This window comes from Rhinoderma darwinii, chromosome 11 (assembly GCF_050947455.1).
Source record: "Rhinoderma darwinii isolate aRhiDar2 chromosome 11, aRhiDar2.hap1, whole genome shotgun sequence".
Lineage (NCBI taxonomy): Eukaryota > Metazoa > Chordata > Amphibia > Anura > Rhinodermatidae > Rhinoderma > Rhinoderma darwinii.
The window spans coordinates 80,106,858-80,126,281 of NC_134697.1; the positions used below are offsets into that span (position 1 = coordinate 80,106,858).

Genomic DNA, 19,424 nt, shown 5'->3' on the forward strand with positions numbered 1-19,424 from the left:
TCGATGTAGCTACTTACCTGCAAACGCTGATGCTGCTGCAGAATCAACTGTAGCCTCTGGTGCCGATGTGGCCGACACGATGCAGGACCCGTGAGTGACGTCACTGATCTGCACTGCCAGAAGCTGGGCGTTCTGAAGAGAAGTGGATGATACTTCTCATCAGAACGCCCAGCTAGTAAAAGTAGTAAACACGCCCCGATGTACGCACATAATACACGCCGAGTTGTACTTTTACTTTTCAACACGCCCAGTTGTACTTTTGCAAGCCTCATTTGCATAAATACAAAAATGGCCATAACTTGGCCAAAAATGCTCGTTTTTTAAAAATAAAAACGTTACTGTAATCTACATTGCAGCGCCTATCTGCTGCAATAGCAGATAGGGGTTGCAAAATCTGGTGACAGAGCCTCTTTAACTTGACAGTTTATACGGTCTCAAAAAGAAAGACTCGGCTAAGGGTTGTCTTATAATGCACTATTCATTGCTTCAGATCACTGGTATAGATGTAGGCCAGCCACGAGGTGAGGTAAGGAAGAAACATGTGTCTAACAGGCCTTGCAAGTTTAGCCAAAATCTATTATTCCATCTGCAGGTTTCTAATAAATTTGCCAAAATATGCACCATTTTAGAGACTATAATAAATTTCCCCAATGAGCAAAGTTATCATTTAACAGAGATCCTGCAAATGCCTGTCAGAATAAATTATGGCAGCTTACACGACACTGCATCTGTGGCAAATACTTCCTAATTGGTAAGATAGCTCAGTGGTTAGAGGTGCTGCCTTGCCCGTGTTGACCGTTTTCCTTTCCAATGTTGTCAAGCATTGGAGAAGTTATATTTTGACTGGTTCCTCACATGATAACTTGGACTAATGATCTCTTTATTGCATCAATTACATTATTATTAACATAAATCGGGCTCTCATTTAACCTCTATGTGTGCCTTGGATCAGAAAGGGCACCTATGTCTCATTAGTGCAAGATGCACCTTGCATTGTGTTTCTATCCAATGACTAAATGAGGCAATCAAGATTTGGACCCTTTACTTTTTAACTCAGCGTTGGACTGAGGTACTTGGGCCCACCAGAGGGAATGATTGAGGGTCCAACCACCATTCACTATCTCTACAGAATATTTGCACGTACACTTGTTATCATTGTACATATAGGACATATCCTCAGTAAGGTCTAATAGGTTATTTGTGAATCACCCAATAGAAATAGACCCTAGTGGCATGTGCTTGACTCTCGTCAGTTCTAAATGGGGTTGTCTTCTGCTAGACCTTTTAAGACCCATTATGGGGTCACAATCTGGGCCCACCAGAGGATCCTCTGGTGGGCCAGTCTGACCCTGCAGGAACTTATAATAAATAATGAATAAATCAATCTCCTTATCTACAGGACTGGATTTCGTGAGGTCCTCCACTAAGACATCCTTAAGTTTGTATCTGGTCATACATTTGCTTAATTTCATACCTTAATGTGGAAAGCAGTTGGCTTATCTTCGTTACTTTGCAAAATAAGTTAAATATGGAACGCCTTGCACAAGTTCCCTTGTATTGAGTCTGCAATATATATTCTGGTAGATTAGACATCTGACAATGGCTCTGACAACTGGATGTGGTAGCGGAATGAGCATTATTATAAGACTTGTGGCTATGTGGACCTGACTAACCTAGAATCTATTTGGCAAGTGATACACAGAAAACACTTCTGGAATCACAACAGGTCAATTGCAAGGAAGTTGTGATTTATTTTCTTATCCACTATACTTTGGATGTTTGTTATATATTTCTTGCTCATGTATCAGTAAAGCTTAATCTGAGGCTCAGTAATATATGCTGCACCAAACGCAAAATATGGTTTTCAGAACTTAGACTTTCCTTAAAATTTTCTGTTGGGCAAAGGATTCCATGGCAAGAAACCAGTTATCCCTCATAATTCTTCGTTGGGAGGAATAACCCCCTTGTATTAGGTTCTCTGGATAATTCTTATCTGGTTTTAAAGTGGTACGGGTGACACTGTCAAGTTTCTTTTCTTCGATCTTAAATGCATTGATGAGACTTTATATACAGTACATAGATGATTCGAATCAGTTTATTACAAAAGTGCTCTTTTTATTATCAAATGCCAATCTAAAAACCTTATCTGCTTTATGACATGTTACAACACTTACTACTGCCCAAAATCTAATATCATGGAAAATATATACAATTGTTGTGTGGACAATCATGATGGTCTATGATAGAACATCTGCTAACTTGAAGCACACATCCCAATAATAGAATTATTATTACTTACCGTTAATTCGGTTTCTAGTAAACCCTTCATGACCGCACACAGGAGGTTAAATCTCCACCCCGAACAGGGACAGGAACACACAAAAGGTTAAATAGCCTCTCCCCACCTCAGTGTATTTTAAATAACCGAAAGGCATAGTATCCAACATATCTATTACTTCATAAACATATTGGTAAGGTAAATCTACACATTGGTAGGGTAATAACCGTGGTGTCATGGATGGTTTACTAGAAACCAAATTACCGCTAAGTACTAATTCTAATTTCTCATTTACACCCTCCATGACAGCACACGGGAGAGTACCAAATTAATATTACTAGGGAGGGACTACGGTTTGCAGGACTTTCCTACCAAAGGAAAGATCACTGTTGTGAGACAGATCTAGTCTATAATGTCTCACAAAAGGTATGGATAGACGACCACGTGGCCACTTTACAAATCTGTTCTATTGGGGTGTTCAATTTTTCAGCCCAAGACATGGCTCTAGTTGAAGGAGCTTTCAGTTTATCTGGAGGGGATACATTTTGATGCAGGTAGGCTCCACAGATGGCTTTCTTCATCCAGTTGGAAAGAATCCTTTTGGAGGACTTTTTTCCCTTATATGCTCCAAAAGACTGGATAAATAAGTTATGATCTATCATCCGGTCTTTTGTAGCTGCCAAGTAGGCAAGTATGGTTCTCCTAACATCTAATGTATGGAAACTCAGTTTCTCTCTGTTCTTGGGCTCTTAGTAAAAGGATGGAAGTATGATATCTTGTGACATATGCAAATGTAAATCCACCTTAGGTAAAAAGATCGGATCAGGGCAAGGGAAAATTCGATCATCCAAAATTTGAAGATATGGCTTATGTGTTGACAGAGCCTTCCAGGAAAGATTTTTAATTCCAATTTTTTATATGGGTTCAAAAGGAGTGGACGTTCGACCTTTAAGAACAATATTTAGATCCCATGAAGATGAAAACCCTGCTTACTGAGGAATAACCTATTAGTCCCTGAGAAAATAAATAATCACAAAAGGGATGAAAATTTGGGTTTTTCTTAGTTATTTTCGGCTCTGGCAATGTTTTCTTTTCGTCAGCAACTTTCTCTAATATAATATCCAGGACAGGACCGAAGACATATTCCCCTAGGAAGGGCAAGGCACACAATTTTTGTTTAGAAAGTAGATCACCAGTCCACATCTTAAGCCACAGAGAACATCTGGTGGTGTTTGATAGAACGCCAGTTCTGGTGCCACTTTTACTGAATCTGCTGAGGATTTCTGGAGGAGTGTTAAGGAGGCTACAATATTCTCTCTGGGGGATCCTCCTTTTAAGTGGTCTTCTAGTTGGTTAAGCCACCTATACATTGCTGTTGCTACACGTGGCTCCGATGTTAATTTGTTGAAGAGCTGCTGAGGCTTCCCAGGTTTTCTTCAACAAGCGGTCAGCCTTCCTATCCTTGAGTTGGGAGGAGTCTTTGAACGGTAAAGTCGTTTTCTTTACCCACTTTAGCCACCTGTATGAGGGAACCCGTCTCTTATCTCTTGTGGAAGTGATAGCCTTTTCTCAGGGTGCGTCCATTCCTCCTCTATAATGGCTTTTTAGATTTCATGAATGGGAAAAACTAATTTTCTTCTGAGCCTAAGCCCTGCAAACATTTCATAATATATAGAGCAAGATTCCTGAACATTTCCAATGTTCATCTTGGATCTTACAGCAGATATTAATTCATCATATAGGAACCACTCATCTGAATCCATCTCTATAGCAAGCTTTCTCTTTTTTGGTGCCGGTGATGGTACAGAGGGCACAAAGGTTTGGAAAAAAGATGCTAAGGAGGTTTGAACTTCCTGCTTAACAATCCTTCTATTTTCGTCAATTAATGATGGTTGTTCCTCACTTATGATCTACTTTGTGCAATGCTGATAGAGAGGTTTTTTGTTAGAAGATAACTTTTTCCCACATATAGAACATTTGCGCAATGGACTTTCCCTTTTGGTTTTAGAGGATAGCTCCCTAGGAGTGTCCAACAAAAAAAAGCATATAAAGAAGGCGAATAAGACCCGAACCCAATATAGGGAAGATAACCCATAGCCAGAAAACTTACTGAAGGCTCAGAACATAGTTTAGAAGTTGAAGCCTCATGGTAATAAGTAGTACAGCATCTTACCTAATGGAGATCCATCCGAAGTCTGGTGGGGTTTTCAATCAACCGTACTGACTGCATGAAAAAACTCCTCCCCCTGATCCAGAGTGAGTAGGGAGAGAGTAACTCCATGTCCGTAGGACAGATGCATAGAACGCTTTCTGCGCATGCACGCACATCCTCCGGACCGAGAGGGTGTCAGACGCACCACCGGAAGGGCGTCACACGCACTACTGGACTCACTAGAGTGGTAAGGAAAGAGGAGAGAATCCCACAACGGGAAGAAAGTCTGGGGAGCCAACAGGAGGACCGGAGTTGCTATTCAGCATTATCCGGAGGCACAGGAGAGGCGGCATATGACCCTGAGGTCTTCACAAGGTACTAGGGAACAGAAAAACGGAACCGAAGGCCAACTGAAAGAAAGATAAGTTTTACGCTGCTGCAAGAGTAGTAACCTCTTGTATGCCCCTAGCTGGGACAGCAAAAACACTGAGGTGGGGTGGGGCTATTTAACCTTTTGTGTGTTCCTGTCCCTGTTAGGCTGGATTCACACGAGCACATTACGTCCGTAATTGACGGACGTATTTCGGCCGGAAGTCCCGGACCGAACACAGTGCAGGGAGCCGGGCTCCTAGCATCATACTTATGTACAATGCTAGGAGTCACTGCCTCTCCATGGAACTACTGTCCCGTACTGAAAACATGATTAAAGTACGGTACAGTTGTCCGGCAGCGATGCAGGGACTCCTAGCGTCGTACGTAACTATGATGCTAGGAGCCCGGCTCCCTGCAGTGTGTTCGGTCCGGGACTTCCGGCCGAAATACGTTCCGTCCATTACGGACGTAACATGGTCGTGTGAATCCAGCCTTAGGGTTGGAGACTCAACGTCCTGTGTGCGGTCATAGAGGGTCTAATTGAGAAAAACACATATTGGTCAGTTCTGGAGTTACTGAGTATGGTCTCTCCAATTCAAGACTACTGTTAGGTGTGTGCTACTCTACTCCTTAGCCGTTGCTAGGCGGCTGTCTCCCTAAGAGAAAAAGAGAGCTAGCAGAAATCTATGATCTGCAAACTACATTTTCTCTAGGGAAAAGACAGCCACTTAGCAACAGCGCCCCTCCCGCGCTCCCACTATTAGGTCTGCCATTACTTTCAGAATTGCATGCACTTATGTAATGTGGGTATAACCTGCAACAGTTCATAGAGTTTGCAGGCACAACAAAGGTTTTAAAAGTCCAGAAAGACCCTAAAATCTGGGAACTACAAGAAGTGGTCAACAAACAAAACTATTTTTTGACTGTTTTTGGTTACATACAGTTTTGGGTGGTTTTCTGTTACATTGCAAGTCTATGTATGCTATGATATTACAGTGGATAAACCTTGTATGTATTTTCTATATAGACATTAGATCTGACAGTGCTCAATTATTATCAAATGCACTTCTTATACCGAAGTTACAAAAGTTTTGTGCCTTCCCATCATATAACTCTTAGGGTATGTTTACACAGAGTGTTTTCAGCCGTTTTTCGGGCCGTAAACGGCCGAAATACGGCCGGAAAACCGGAAACAGAACGCCTCCAAAATTCTGCCCATTGATTTCAATGGGAAAAACAGCGTTCTGTTCCGATGGGACATTTTTGGAGCCGTTTTTCATTGACTCTATAGAAAACAGCTCCAAAAAGAGCTGTAAAAAAACACAGAGAAAAATGCTGCGAAAATAGGGAGTGGCTTAAAAAATGTCTGAAAATCAGGAGTTATTTTCCCTTGAAAACAGCTCCGTATTTTCAGAAGTTTTTGAGTTTGTGTGTGAACATACCTTAATATCTCTAGTAAAAAAAAATCTGCGGCAAAGCCCTGTCTGAGCAGTACTTCAACCTGAGAAGAACCCTGCCCAATTCAGGACTTCACGTAAAACAGTGATTGCATGCACAGTAAGGCTGGGTTCACACGACCTATTTTCAGACGTAATGGAGACGTATTACGCCTCGAATTACGTCTGAAAAAACGTCTCCAATACGTCGGAAAACATCTGCCCATTACTTTCAATGGGCTTTACGATGTACTGTGCCGACGACCTGTCATTTTACCCGTCGCTGTCTAAAGACGTCTCGTAAAATTACAGCCTCGTCAAAAGAAGTGCAGGTCACTTCTTGGGACGTAATTGGAGCAGTTTTTCATTGACTCCAATGAAGAACAGCTCCAAATTACGTCCGTAATGGACTCCCCGCAAAACGCGAGTACGAGCAATTACGTCTGAAATTCAGGAGCTGTTTTCTCCGTAATTTCAGACGTATTTGCCGTTATCGTGTGCACATACCCTAATGCATTCAATCATTTTTCAGACGCCATTTATTAGGCTAGTCGTCTGTACCCATCAGCTGTCGCTAGGTGGCTGTCCTTACCTACAGAAAATGTCGTTTGCAGATCATATTCCTGCAAACTCTCCCAAATCACTGCTCTCTGACTTATGAGTCCAGTGGGCGGCCCTTGCTCATTGGACTCATAAATTGACCAGAGAAAGCCATCATACATGTTATAAAATGACACAATTCATGATCGTATTAGAGATCTATATTAGTCAATCCTAATTTATAAATTAGTGTGAGATCATAGAATTTACCTGGATCTACAGAGGACTCTCTTTTTAAACAGGACTTGGCTTTATTAGTGGGAATCACAGCGCGGAGTCATGCAGCTGGCTAGAATCATCCCATATAGAGGCCAAAACTGGAGATCTGAAGTCCATGTTTATCATGTTTACTGATGGAAGCCAGTTTGGTTTTTTCATTTCCCTTTAGCTTTGGGAATATTATTTCCCCCCTAAAGATTGTTAAGGCAGGGAACTTATATGCACCTGTGTGGCCATCTCACGGCGAGGTCAGATTAATATTCCCTGGAAAAAACGAAACAATGAAGGTTTCTAATGAATGACTGCAAGGAGATATTTTGTTAAACATGAGGAATTTATACAGAAAGCTCCATACGCTGCGGACATCAGTTGTAAATTACAGCTTTTACCTCACATTCACGGCCGTGATCAGAGATCCCAGCCATTTAAACACTTGGACGCCACGGTCAACAGCGGCTGCGGCATCTAAGGGTATGTGCACACGACAACGCCAAATACGTCTGAAATTACGGAGCTGTTTTCAGGAGAAAACAGCTCCTGAATTTCAGACGTTTATACAAGTGCACGCGTTTTTCGCTGCGTCTTTTACGGACGTAATTGGAGCTGGTTTTCATTGGAGTCAATGAAAAACGGCTCCAATTACGTCCCAAGAAGTGTCCTGCACTTCTTTGCCGCGGGCGTAATTTTACGCTCGTAAAATGACAGCTCGTCTGCACAGAACATCGTAAGACCCATTGCAAGCAATGGACAGATGTTTGCCGACGTACTGGAGCCGTCTTTTCAGGCGGAATTCGAGGCGCCTCCATTACGTCTGAAAAGAGGTCGTGTGCACATACCCTAAGGCTGGGTTCACACACCCTATTTACGGACGTAATTCGGGTGTTTTAGCCCCGAATTACGTCCGAAAATGCGGCTCCAAAGCGTCGGCACACATCTGCCCATTCATTTGAATGGGTTTTACGATGTTCTGTGCCGACGGTCATTTTTTAAAAAAGACGCCCGCGTCAAAGAAGTGCCTGTCACTTCTTGAGACGTAATTGGAGCCGTTTTCCATTGACTCCATGGAAAAACAGCTCCAATTACGTCCGTAATGGATGCAGGGAAAAACGCCTGCACATGCCATTACGTCTGAAATTCCGGAGCGGTTTTCTCCTGAAAACAGCTCCGTAATTTCAGCCGTATCAGACGCTGCCGTGTGAACATACCTTAAGTCTTCAGACAACGTGGTAGGAGGCCCCCGTCACCCCATCGCCCCTATCACAATAAACAGGTATTGCACTGAATTATACCAGTGATCTTACAATCGCTCGTTCAAGACAAAAAAAAAATGTTAAAAAATTATTTCCCCCCTATAGTAATGTAAAAAAATAAAACAAACATAATTGGTATCGCTGCGTCCGTAAAAGTACAAACTAATACAATCTAACATTATTTAACCTGCAGTGTGAATGTAATAAACACGCCAGAACTGCCGGATTTTTATCATTTCACCTCCCACAAACATTTTTTATAAACAGTGCACCCCAAAATGGTATCATTAAAAATTACAGCTCTCCCCACAAAAAATAATCCCTCACACAGCTCCATCGACTGAAAAATAAAAAGTTCTGGTTTTCCGAATATGGCGACACAAAACAATTTTTTTTTTAACAAATAGTTTTGTTTTTATTAAAAGTAGTAAATTATAAAAATAAACTATATATATTTAGTATCGCCGTAATCGAATTGACCCGCAGAATGAAGTTAACATGTCGTTTTTACCGCTAGGTAAGCCCTGTAAAAGGGAAACCCAAAAAACAATGGAGGAATCACTGTTTTTGGTTTTTCTATCCCACCCCAAAAATATATTTTTTATGTTTTTCAGTCGATTATATGTACAATAACTACAACTCGTCCCGCAAAAAACATGGCACATACGCCTATGTCGACAGAAAAAGAAAAATGTTGTAGCTTTTGGAAGTCAGGGAGGAAAAAACTGAATTGCAAAAAAAGGAAAAATAGCTGTGGCGGAAAGGGGTTAAATGTTGAGAAATTAGGCTATATTATAGAGCTTGTCAAGTCTTAGGCTGGGTTCACACGAGCACATTAACGTCCGTAACGGACGGACGTATTTCGGCCGGAAGTCCCGGACCGAACTCAGTGCAGGGAGCCGGGCTCCTAGCATCATAGTTATGTACGACGCTAAGAGTCCCTGCCTCTCTGCAGGACAACTGTCCCGTACTGTAATCATGTTTTCAGTACGGGACAGTAGTTCCACGGAGAGGCAGGGACTCCTAGCATCGTACATCACTATGATGCTAGGAGCCCGGCTCCCTGCACTGAGTTCGGTCCGGGACTTCCGGCCGAAATACGTCCGTCCATTACGGACCGAACATGCTCGTGTGAACCCAGCCTTATGTATGTAGGGCTTAATCATGGAATAAATTCAACTTTCTGCAACACGAAAACTTTTTGTTTCAATTCCTCACCATCTTCTAGATCTGATTGTCAGTGAATAGAAACCATCTTGTTTGCTGAAAACCTGTACTTACTAAATTTTACTGACAGCGGAGAGTAAAAATGTTTCTAGTCTAGCTGACCTGAACAAGATTGTGTCCATTCAATGAAAGCAACCATATTAGTGGTCACCCAGCTTTCGAAAAAAAAACCAAATAGAGATCAGAAAAAAGGATGAAGAATTGAAGCACAAAGTAAAATTAAAAGAAAATTTTAAGTGTTTATTATACAATAATTAGGTTTTAGAGAGGTTGTCCGGTTTCAGCAAATTAACGTTACATTTTGTACAATTAAAAGCGATACAACTTTCCAATATACTTTCTGTATTAACTCCTCACGGTTTGCTGGACACACAGGTGCTGGGATCGTTAGAAGACACAGCTCCGATAAACATACTGTAACGAGCTGTGCACCTGCGTGTCCATCACATGACCATGGCAGAATTATATCCACTGAAAGTAAACAATGAATGTTCCTACTGAACAACAACAAGCAATAAACTTGAAAACCACGAGGAATTAATACACAAAGTATATTGGAAAATGAAATTACTTTTAATTATACAAAAAATAACATTAATTTGCTGAAATCTGTAAAAAGAAATTTTAAAAGTCATTAAAGTCCAAAAAAGTAACATTTTTTTTTAACAAATACTATTTATAAAGTTACACCAAACACACTGACTGAACCTGTTTATTTACAAAAAAATAAAAAATAAATGCCCTTAAAAAGGTGTACATAGGTGTCCTTAATTCTGAGAAATACAGGCAGATTATCCATTATGCAATACCATCAGGTCTGATTGGCTCCAAATTTATTCTGCAGCAGAATAACGACTCCAAACATACAGCCAATGTCATTAAGAACGGTCTTCAGCCTAAAAAAGAACAAGGAGCCCTGGAGGTGATGATATGGTCCCCACAGACCCCTGATCTCAGCATCATTGAGTCCATCTGGGATTACATGAAGAGAAAGGTTTAAGGAAGAAAATCTGTGTTTAATTCTCCAAGATGTTTGGAACAACCTCTCTGCAGAGTTCCTTCAAAACCCGTTTGCAAGTATACCTAAAAGAATTGATGCTGTTTTAAAGGCAAAGGGTGGTCACACCAAATATTGATTTGATTGAGATTTATCTTCTGTTCATTCACTTTGCATTTTGTGAATTGAATTTTTTTTTTTAAAAATTAACATTTCTATTTTTGAAAGCGTACTTACTTTGCAGTATTTTTCCACAACTGACTACAACTTTTGCACAGTACTATAATTATTGATAAATATTGTTATGAGCTCTGATACATTATAGCATATTTTGCACACATAATCACCACTTACAAAATAAATTCTACATTCTTGGCCATATCTTTTATTCCGGAGCACAACAACATTTGGATTAGTAGCCAGATTGAGATTCAAGGTTCACTCATAAATAATGTTTTTCCTTTTAATTAGTCATCTCCAGAGAATCTGAATGCTTAAGACTGGAAATGAAAACCAGCTGTCTTGTCTATCCTTACATTGGATGGCTTTTTCTAGTGCTCACATTTTTAAGCTATGATGTAAATATCCTGTGGCAAATATCCAGGGTTCTATAGTAGGGAATAACATGAAGGGCAACAGAGATATGGATGGTTTAGGGTAAATGCAAATCCTATTATAGTATTATTTGTGTAGGAATAGAACTTTTTTGGTTTCATAAAAAAGCTAATTTCAATTAAAAAAAAAAAAGATGAAAAAGTAGAAAGCAATGGCTAATCTATAGGGGTCGCAGCGGTCACAATTGCCCCCTATACCACATCTATCCAAGGTTACTGTGGTGACTGGGTCCTATGTAGTAAACCACATGGGTCCCTGTTACTTCAGTAAAAGTATACTTACGCTGCTCGCTCCTGAGCGCCTATTGCTATTGTATCTTAATAAATGGGCTACGAACAGTCACTTTTGATTTTATTTCAGAATACTCGGCATCCAATTCCCCACCCAACGGGGCAGCTGTGAGGACATTATACTGTATTGGGACAGCTATGGCTCTTCATTAGCCTTCCTCCCCCTGATGATATAGTTACATAGTTACATAGTTTGTACGGCTGAAAAAAGACACATGTCCATCAAGTTCAACCAAGGGAAGGGAAAAGGGAAGGAAAAATTTCTACACATAGGAGCTAATATTTTTTTTGTTCTAGGAAATCTAACCCTTTTTTAAAGCCATCTACTGTCCCTGCTGTGACCAGCTCCTGCGGTAGGCTATTCCATAGATTCACAGTTCTCACTGTAAAGAAGCCTTGTCGCCTCTGCAGCTTGAACCTTTTTTTCTCCAGACGGAGGGAGTGCCCCCTTGTTTTTTGAGGGGGTTTTACAAGGAACAGGATTTCACCATATTTTTTGTATGTGCCATTAATATATTTATATAAGTTAATCATGTCCCCCCTTAGTCGTCTTTTTTCAAGGCTAAATAGGTTTAATTCTTTCAATCTTTCCTCATAACTTAAATTCTCCATGCCCCTAATTAGCTTTGTTGCTCTTCTTTGTATTTTTTCCAACTCCAGGGCATCCTTTCTATGTACTGGAGCCCAGAACTGAACTGCATATTCTAGATGAGGCCTCACTAATGCTTTGTAAAGAGGTAATATTACATCCCTGTCCCGCGAGTCCATGCCTCTTTTAATACACGACAATATCCTGCTGGCCTTTGAAGCAGCTGATTGACACTGCATGCTGTTATTGAGTTTATGATTTACAAGTACACCCAGATCCTTCTCAACAAGTGAATCCGCCAGTGTAGCTCCCCCTAGGACATATGATGCATGCAGGTTGTTGGTACCCAGGTGCATAACTTTACATTTATCTACATTAAACTTCATCTGCCAAGTGGACGCCCAAACACTTAGTTTGTTTAAATCTGCCTGTAATTCATGAACATCTTCCATAGACTGAACTATATTACATAGCTTGGTGTCATCTGCAAAAATAGAAATAGTGCTATTATAGTGCCATGACGGTCATGGCGAAACATGTTCAGGAGGCTAACTGTTGAATTTTAACAACGACTCCTGTTTCAGTAATCAATTTAATATATACTAATATATACGAATTATGCGATACTAATTTTTCCAGAGACACTTAGGGTGTGGCTTCTTTAGTGGGTGTGTCTTGTGGACGTGGCTTATCTGGTGGGTGTGACAAATTGGACTTTGCTTTCTTCCCATAATTTCTGCATACAAATAAACAAACAAAAATTTCTGCACTAGTTTGGCTGACAACTACTCTGGTGGCCAGTATCCCTCTCTGGTTAACCGGTTATTCGCAGGTAGGTTATGTCTCACTTTATCACTAGGTGATATGTGCTGACCTCTACTGGTAATGTAAAAAACAGTGCCCCTTGTAGATGGTGCCCCACACTGCCCCCAGTAGATAGTGCCACACCCCTCCTCCTGTAGATAATGCCACATGACCACCCTGTAGATCATGCCACACAGCAATGCCACAGTGCCACCTGTAGATAATGCCACACACCCCCCTTGTTGATAATGCCACACACCCCCCTTGTAGATAGTGCCACACACACACCCTCGTAGATAGGACCCCCCCCCCAACCTGTAGATAGTGTTACACACCCCTCCCTGTAGATAGAGCCATTGGGGCTTCCTCTAGGAGTGGAATCCCCAGCTAGAGCATTGCCGACGCTCTGGCCGGGGATTCCACTCCAGGGCTAGCCCCTGAGGTCACTGTCCATATACAGGGCTTCTGGAGGAGCGGAATCCCCGGTCAGAGCCTCGTCGAAACTCTCTGGCTGGGGGATTCTTGTCCAGGAGGAGCTCCTGTCGTCACTGCCCATATATGGACAGTGACATCAGGGGCTCCCTCTATGAGTGTAATCCCTCTCCAGAGCATCGGCAACGCTATGGCCGGGGATTCCATTTGAGGAGGAGTGAATGGCAGAGCAGGGAACAGCTAGTTTCCTGCTCTGCTATAGTATTGAATTCTATCTCCATCCTGAGGACGCAGTTACAATTGAATATGGCAGTTGCCAGGACACGTCCGGGACAGTAATTTGCCGGGACTGTTTCTGTGAATTTGGGACAGTCCCAGCAAATTTGGGACTGTTGGCAACTATGCGGCTATAGCATAGTTCTACTTTACCACTACATGTTCTTATGCCGATTTATCTACCATTTAATAATAGTTACTCAGGGACAGTGGCGTAGCTATAGGGGTCGCAGCAGTTGAAATTGCCAGGGGCCCTCGCACCACATTTGCCTGAGTTGATTCACATAAAATGCTCAGGGTAAATACTATTTAATAAGGGGCCACAGGACCTTTGATGATGTCATGCCCATGTGACCCCAAGCGGAACTTTTGCACCAGGACCGATGAGCTTTTAGCTACCCTCTGCTCAGAGAGCATACGTCCAGTGATTATATTAAATGTACAGCAATTGAAACATGATAATCAGATAGTGAGCTATAACAGTGATGCAGGTATATCAGGATTTTAAAAATGTTTGAGGGGCGTAATCCCTGGTCAGAGCGGGGGGCACCATTATTTTTAGTTCGATATTATTAAAAGTTAGATTTTAGTGAGCCTAGAAATATAGGAATGTTCATTTTGCCCAACAGTTTGTCTATGATTGACACATTTTTAGTCCTTATATTAAGCCTTGAAGGACAGAAGAGAAGAAACATTCCCATATGACACACAAACTTCTGACTAACCTGCTTGTGAGGGTAGACATTGATGTGGCACTTTATACATTCTTGACCCATATTAGCCCAGGAGTTCCCACTCATCCATTTTCTTTTGCACTTCGGACATTTATATTCTCCAAAACATCTTTTCTTGCCTTGATATGGGGTCAGACCTTCCCCTTTTGGACGAGCCTGGCAAATGAAATTAAAACAACAGTGCCTTTGTTAGAACACAAACATTTAACTCTGAAACATGGCTTAAAAAGTATCTGTCATCAGTTTTTGGTGTTAAATTAGTATTAAGTTTTGTTATATTTCCTTCAGTTACAGTTTTTTTTTTTGAGATTTCAAATTGATGGCTGATCCTTAAGATGTATAATTATTAGGGTTCGATCAACAGAACACACGTTCACTGCAATACCCAACACAGCTTAGTCAATATGCGTGTGGATGTGTCTGAAGCTCAACCCCGCAAAGCCCATTCGCTTTAATAATCTTAGCTATAGTACCAGACATATCCACATGCGTATGGTAGTTGCTAGATCAGGTACTGCTCTTAATGGCCCATGGCACTCTAAATGAGCATTGCTGCACTTTTTGTTTTTTTTGTGTGTTTTTTCCACATTTTGTTTATATTTTTTATGACGGTCGACATAAAATAAAAATTAAAATATTCCAGTTTTCACACTGGCCAATGGAGAACGTAAAATGGGTTGATTTCCTTTTTTTCTGCAGCTCATTTGTCAACTTTGCTGTGTAGATTGAGACAGGGTCCGCAGAGGATGGGTGATTTAATGATAGCTGAGGGAGGGTTTGGGCCTGGCACGGGGCCCCAACTCTTTATCGCAATGCCCTGGGGGAGGTGGCTGTACTTCATCACTTGGATGGAGACTGCTTTAATATATTGACACTTTCTGACCATTTTCCCGCATTCATTGAAGCTGCCATAAAGTACACATACACCCTCCTGCCCTTTCTCTACAGACAATACAGGATGCAAGCGTGTACCTTCAATACAACAAAAGTAAAACATAATTAGCTACAATAAACACATTTAGATTTTACATTAAATGAATGATACTAAAATTAAAAACATGAAAAAAATTCCATTTAAGTCATGTACACCATAGTTTTGTGAAAAACCCTCGCCCAAAGCAAATTATTCTGTTCAGTATCTCCTCCACCCTGGCCGTCTTCCTGATTTTAGTCACAGTTTTATTTCATAGATAAGATCTCCTCCATAGAATAAGGAATATCCAAATCCATATGGCCTGAGTTATAACTTCTCTGATTTACTGGGTGTATTGTTTGATCTTAGCTTGCACAGTAAGTAACATGATTTCATTATCATGGATTATTTGCTTATCTAGCCTTAAATGCCCAGCCGTTGAGTCGGTTTTTAAAATTGGACTGGTAGAAAATAAGCAAAAACAATAAAAAGACAACAGGGTGGAAAGGTCAATCTAGATACTTTAATCTATGACTTTTCTTTGCTATTGTCTTGTGGAACATGTATCCATCTAGGTCTTTGCTGTAATACACAGCAGTGCAACGAGCGGTGTTCTTGTTCTTGTCTTAAGGATCCTATTACACGGCCCATATTGGGCCGTGAAAACGAACGCCAATAAACAAGGTAATTTGCGGATCACAGAGCAGTGATTGGTTAATTATGGGGACGAGCGATAGTTCACATTTCCATCATGTAGGCATGATTACACAGGGAGATGTGATGCGCACGACAATAATATTTATTGCTGCATAAACGAGCAGATCAGCCAATGAACGAGCATTTGCTCATACTTCGGCTAATCGTTGCCCTGTTTAAACGAAGCAATGATCGGGAACGAGGGTTCGTATGAACGCTCATTTGCCCGATCATTGTCCCTTGCAATCAAACTATCCAATCTATTTCTATTTGGCCAACCAAGGAACTAAAGATCATATTACACGCCGCGATATGGAACGTGAAACCGTGCGCCGATCAACCAGACAGCTCGTTGATCGGCGCTCATTTTCTCCTTTCACAAGGAGCAATGATTGGTTATGCATGGGGACGAGAAATTGTTACTACGACCGTTCGTCCCCATACATTTCCATCACGTGGGCAGCACATCTCCCTGTTTAAAAAAAGGGAGATGTGCTGCGGATAAAGATAGTATTCGTTGCCGCATAAGCAGATCTGCTGAAGAATGAGCATTTGCTCGTTCGTCAGCTGATCGTTGCCCTTTTTACACAGGGCAATAATCGAGAACGAACATTCATAAGAACGCTCATTTGCATAATAATTGGCCTGTTCAGAAGGGCCTACATTCCCTGAGAGGCTGGTCAAAAACTTATTTTATTTCTCTAAAAGACCTTTATGCAAAACATTTAGAACATGTTAAAAGCATTAAACCTATTTAGCCTTGAAAAAAGACGACTAAGGGGGGACATGATTAACTTATATAAATATATTAATGGCACATACAAAAAATATGGTGAAATCCTGTTCCATGTAAAACCCCCTCAAAAAACAAGGGGGCACTACCTCCGTCTGGAGAAAAAAAGGTTCAACCTGCAGAGGCGACAAGCCTTCTTTACTGTGAGAACTGTGAATCTATGGAATAGTCACCGCAGGAGCCGTCACAACAACAGGGACAGGAGATGGCTTTAAAAAAGGACGAGATAATTTCCTAGAACAAAAAAGTATTAGCTCCTATGTGTAGAAATTTTTCCCTTCCCTTTTCCCATCCCTTGGTTGAACTTGATGGACATGTGTCTTTTTTCAGCCATACTAACTATGTAACTATGTAACTATGTTCGCAATGTGTATTCATGAAATGCCTGCCCAACAAAGGGTGCAAAGGTGGCAGTCGGACTTGGGCGCTAGGTTTATAATCTCAGTTCTGTAACATCACTGTATCCAAACAACCATATCCCGGTATTATGATGTTGGGCTTGATTTCTCTTTGTTGTGGCATTACTATGTCACTATCCCTGTTCTGTGACATGACTGTGTGCAATAACCCTTTCCTATAACTTCAGTGTTTATTTTCTATGTAGTGCAACATGACTGTGACTGTCAAGCAATTCCATGACACGGTGAAGTGCTTTTAGGGCGGCGGGATTTCTGGACTGCACCCTAAAGTTTCACATAATTACAGATGTCCTAATTAAAACAGGCTTTCCCAGGGTCTGTTCTGATTCCTTTAAGATTTTACTTCAGGTACAAGGAAATTAAGAACTTGTTGAATAGAAGAGGCCGTACTGCAGACGAAAAAAGAAATAAGGGGAGGCCTCCATGACTTAAAATAGATGGGAGGGATAGTGAGTTGGTTGGCCTATGGGAATTTAAGGATAGGATTGGCAGGAGGGTTATTGGAATTAGGGGAGCTGTTTTAGGGGGTTGTACCTGTCTCCTTGTGGTCTTCTTCCCTCTCTTCACCAGGACACAGAAGCAAGAACATGTTCCCGCCCTCCTGCCCTGGAGTGGATTGGTGTATTGGGGCAAAGGTTGCTGCTGGTGGTTTTTCTCCCGGCCAGAAGTTTTTACGCTGGTGTATGTCTTCGGTGGCCAGGATATTTTGTCATTGCAGCTGCGGGGGGCGGGTCCTTGAAGTAGGTCGTAAAAAGTGGTGGGGGGGGAATGCATCACGGGATGCACCTCCAATTAGTCGGCTTCTTAGGGTGTTACACCTTTTGATGGCGGTGTTATATATGGTGGTCATCTGCAAAAGGTAATTGGTGCCCCCGGGTCGGGTTACAGCTGGGGCTAAGGTATTGGTGGGCAGATGAACAGTAAATAAAATATCGGTGGCTTCAAGGACTTGCCCCTGTCATTCTGGTTGTTAAATAATGTTATGACCCTGATAGGGTCGCAGTTCGTTATTTAATGTTATGAAGAATTCCTTTTTTCAAAAAGTTATGGTATTTAAAATTCCTTGTTATTTAAATAATAAATGGCTGGTTTGGCCATTAAAATCTAACTCTGTTTCAGTGTCTGCTTTGAGTAATGGGTAGGTTTCTTGAGGGAGAAGCGACTCGACTTATTTGAGTCATGTATCTTTAAGCTGCTGCCATGAAAATGTTCATTTTGTGACTTCAAGTAACCTTTCCCTGCTTCCAATGTCTCTAACATGCAAGGAGTTAATAAATGGGAATAAGCACAATAGAGAACAATGGTTATTCACTTTGTGGCTAATTTATGGTATAAGAGTCAGTAACATGCCAAATATTTTGAGGGTTTGAGCAGTATCCAAAACTGGATGATATTCAGTAACATAAAATAATAGATTTTTGCTGTGGCGTCGTTGGGACATGCAAGAGAACCATTCTGGGGTTTACATTAAAGATTACATTTATCAACTGTGTGTAAGGGACTAGCAATGCAGTTACAGGGACTTCTGGGAGATGTACTGGGCAACAGATATAGAATGCTTATATTATGTTGTACTGTTATTGCTTCACATGTTAAATAATATCCCTTATAAAAAAAAAAAAAAAAGATTAACAGTCTCTCTTCCAGAACTGCTGCGTAACTAGAAGTATGTGCTGTTTCTTAAAGGGAACCGGTCACTACAATCAGGCTGCTGTTTTTAACGGAGAATGAGTTAATGACAAGGCAGTTAAGCTTAAAGGGGATTTCTCATGATCAGATCGGTGGGGGTCAGACCGCTGGGACCCACACTTAACGAGAACAGGGGTCCCGGAAAGGAGCGGGACTGCACATGCTGGTCCACCGCTCAATTTACTTCTGCCCCACCGGTCTGACATTTATCACCTATCCTAGGTGATTAATCATAGTGTGAAAACCCTTTTAAAGAGTCCAGTCAAAAAGTATGATTTTAGTCCTGGAGCTCCAAAAACCTCCAAAGTTTAATTTATATTTTTTATATATATATATATATATATATATATATATATATATATATATATATATATATATATATATATATATATATATATATATATATTATATATATTTCTTATGGTGTTTCGGGATATAAGACGAAGAGGAAGGTAAAATACCAAACAATCCCTACTCTAAAGTAAGTGGATATTGTATATTGTATTAAGAGTGGGCCCAACACAAACTGCTCTATCCTCCGCCAAAACTCAGAAATAATCAGACAGGACCAAAAGCAATGAAACCGGTCTGAATGTGACATCTTACATATTAAACATGAATGGTCAGAGGAGTTTCCCATAAG

General features: G+C 41.0%; 1 protein-coding gene across 2 annotated transcripts in view; it reads right to left on the reverse strand.

Annotated features, from left to right (window-relative positions):
• ZCCHC24 (zinc finger CCHC-type containing 24) overlaps positions 1-19,424 on the reverse strand; it is a 145,585-nt gene that overhangs the window by 12,829 nt on the left and 113,332 nt on the right. The window contains exons 3-4 of one of the 2 annotated variants that reach the window (XR_012851172.1): positions 14,263-14,427; positions 7,049-7,321 (exon numbers count right to left, since the gene is read on the reverse strand). Coding sequence is in view for 1 of the 2 variants with exons in the window: in XM_075842833.1 (XP_075698948.1) it covers positions 14,263-14,427 (165 nt within the window). In the remaining variant the exon portion in view is untranslated. The remainder of the gene's footprint in view (positions 1-7,048; positions 7,322-14,262; positions 14,428-19,424) is intronic. The other variant, XM_075842833.1, reaches the window with a different exon arrangement.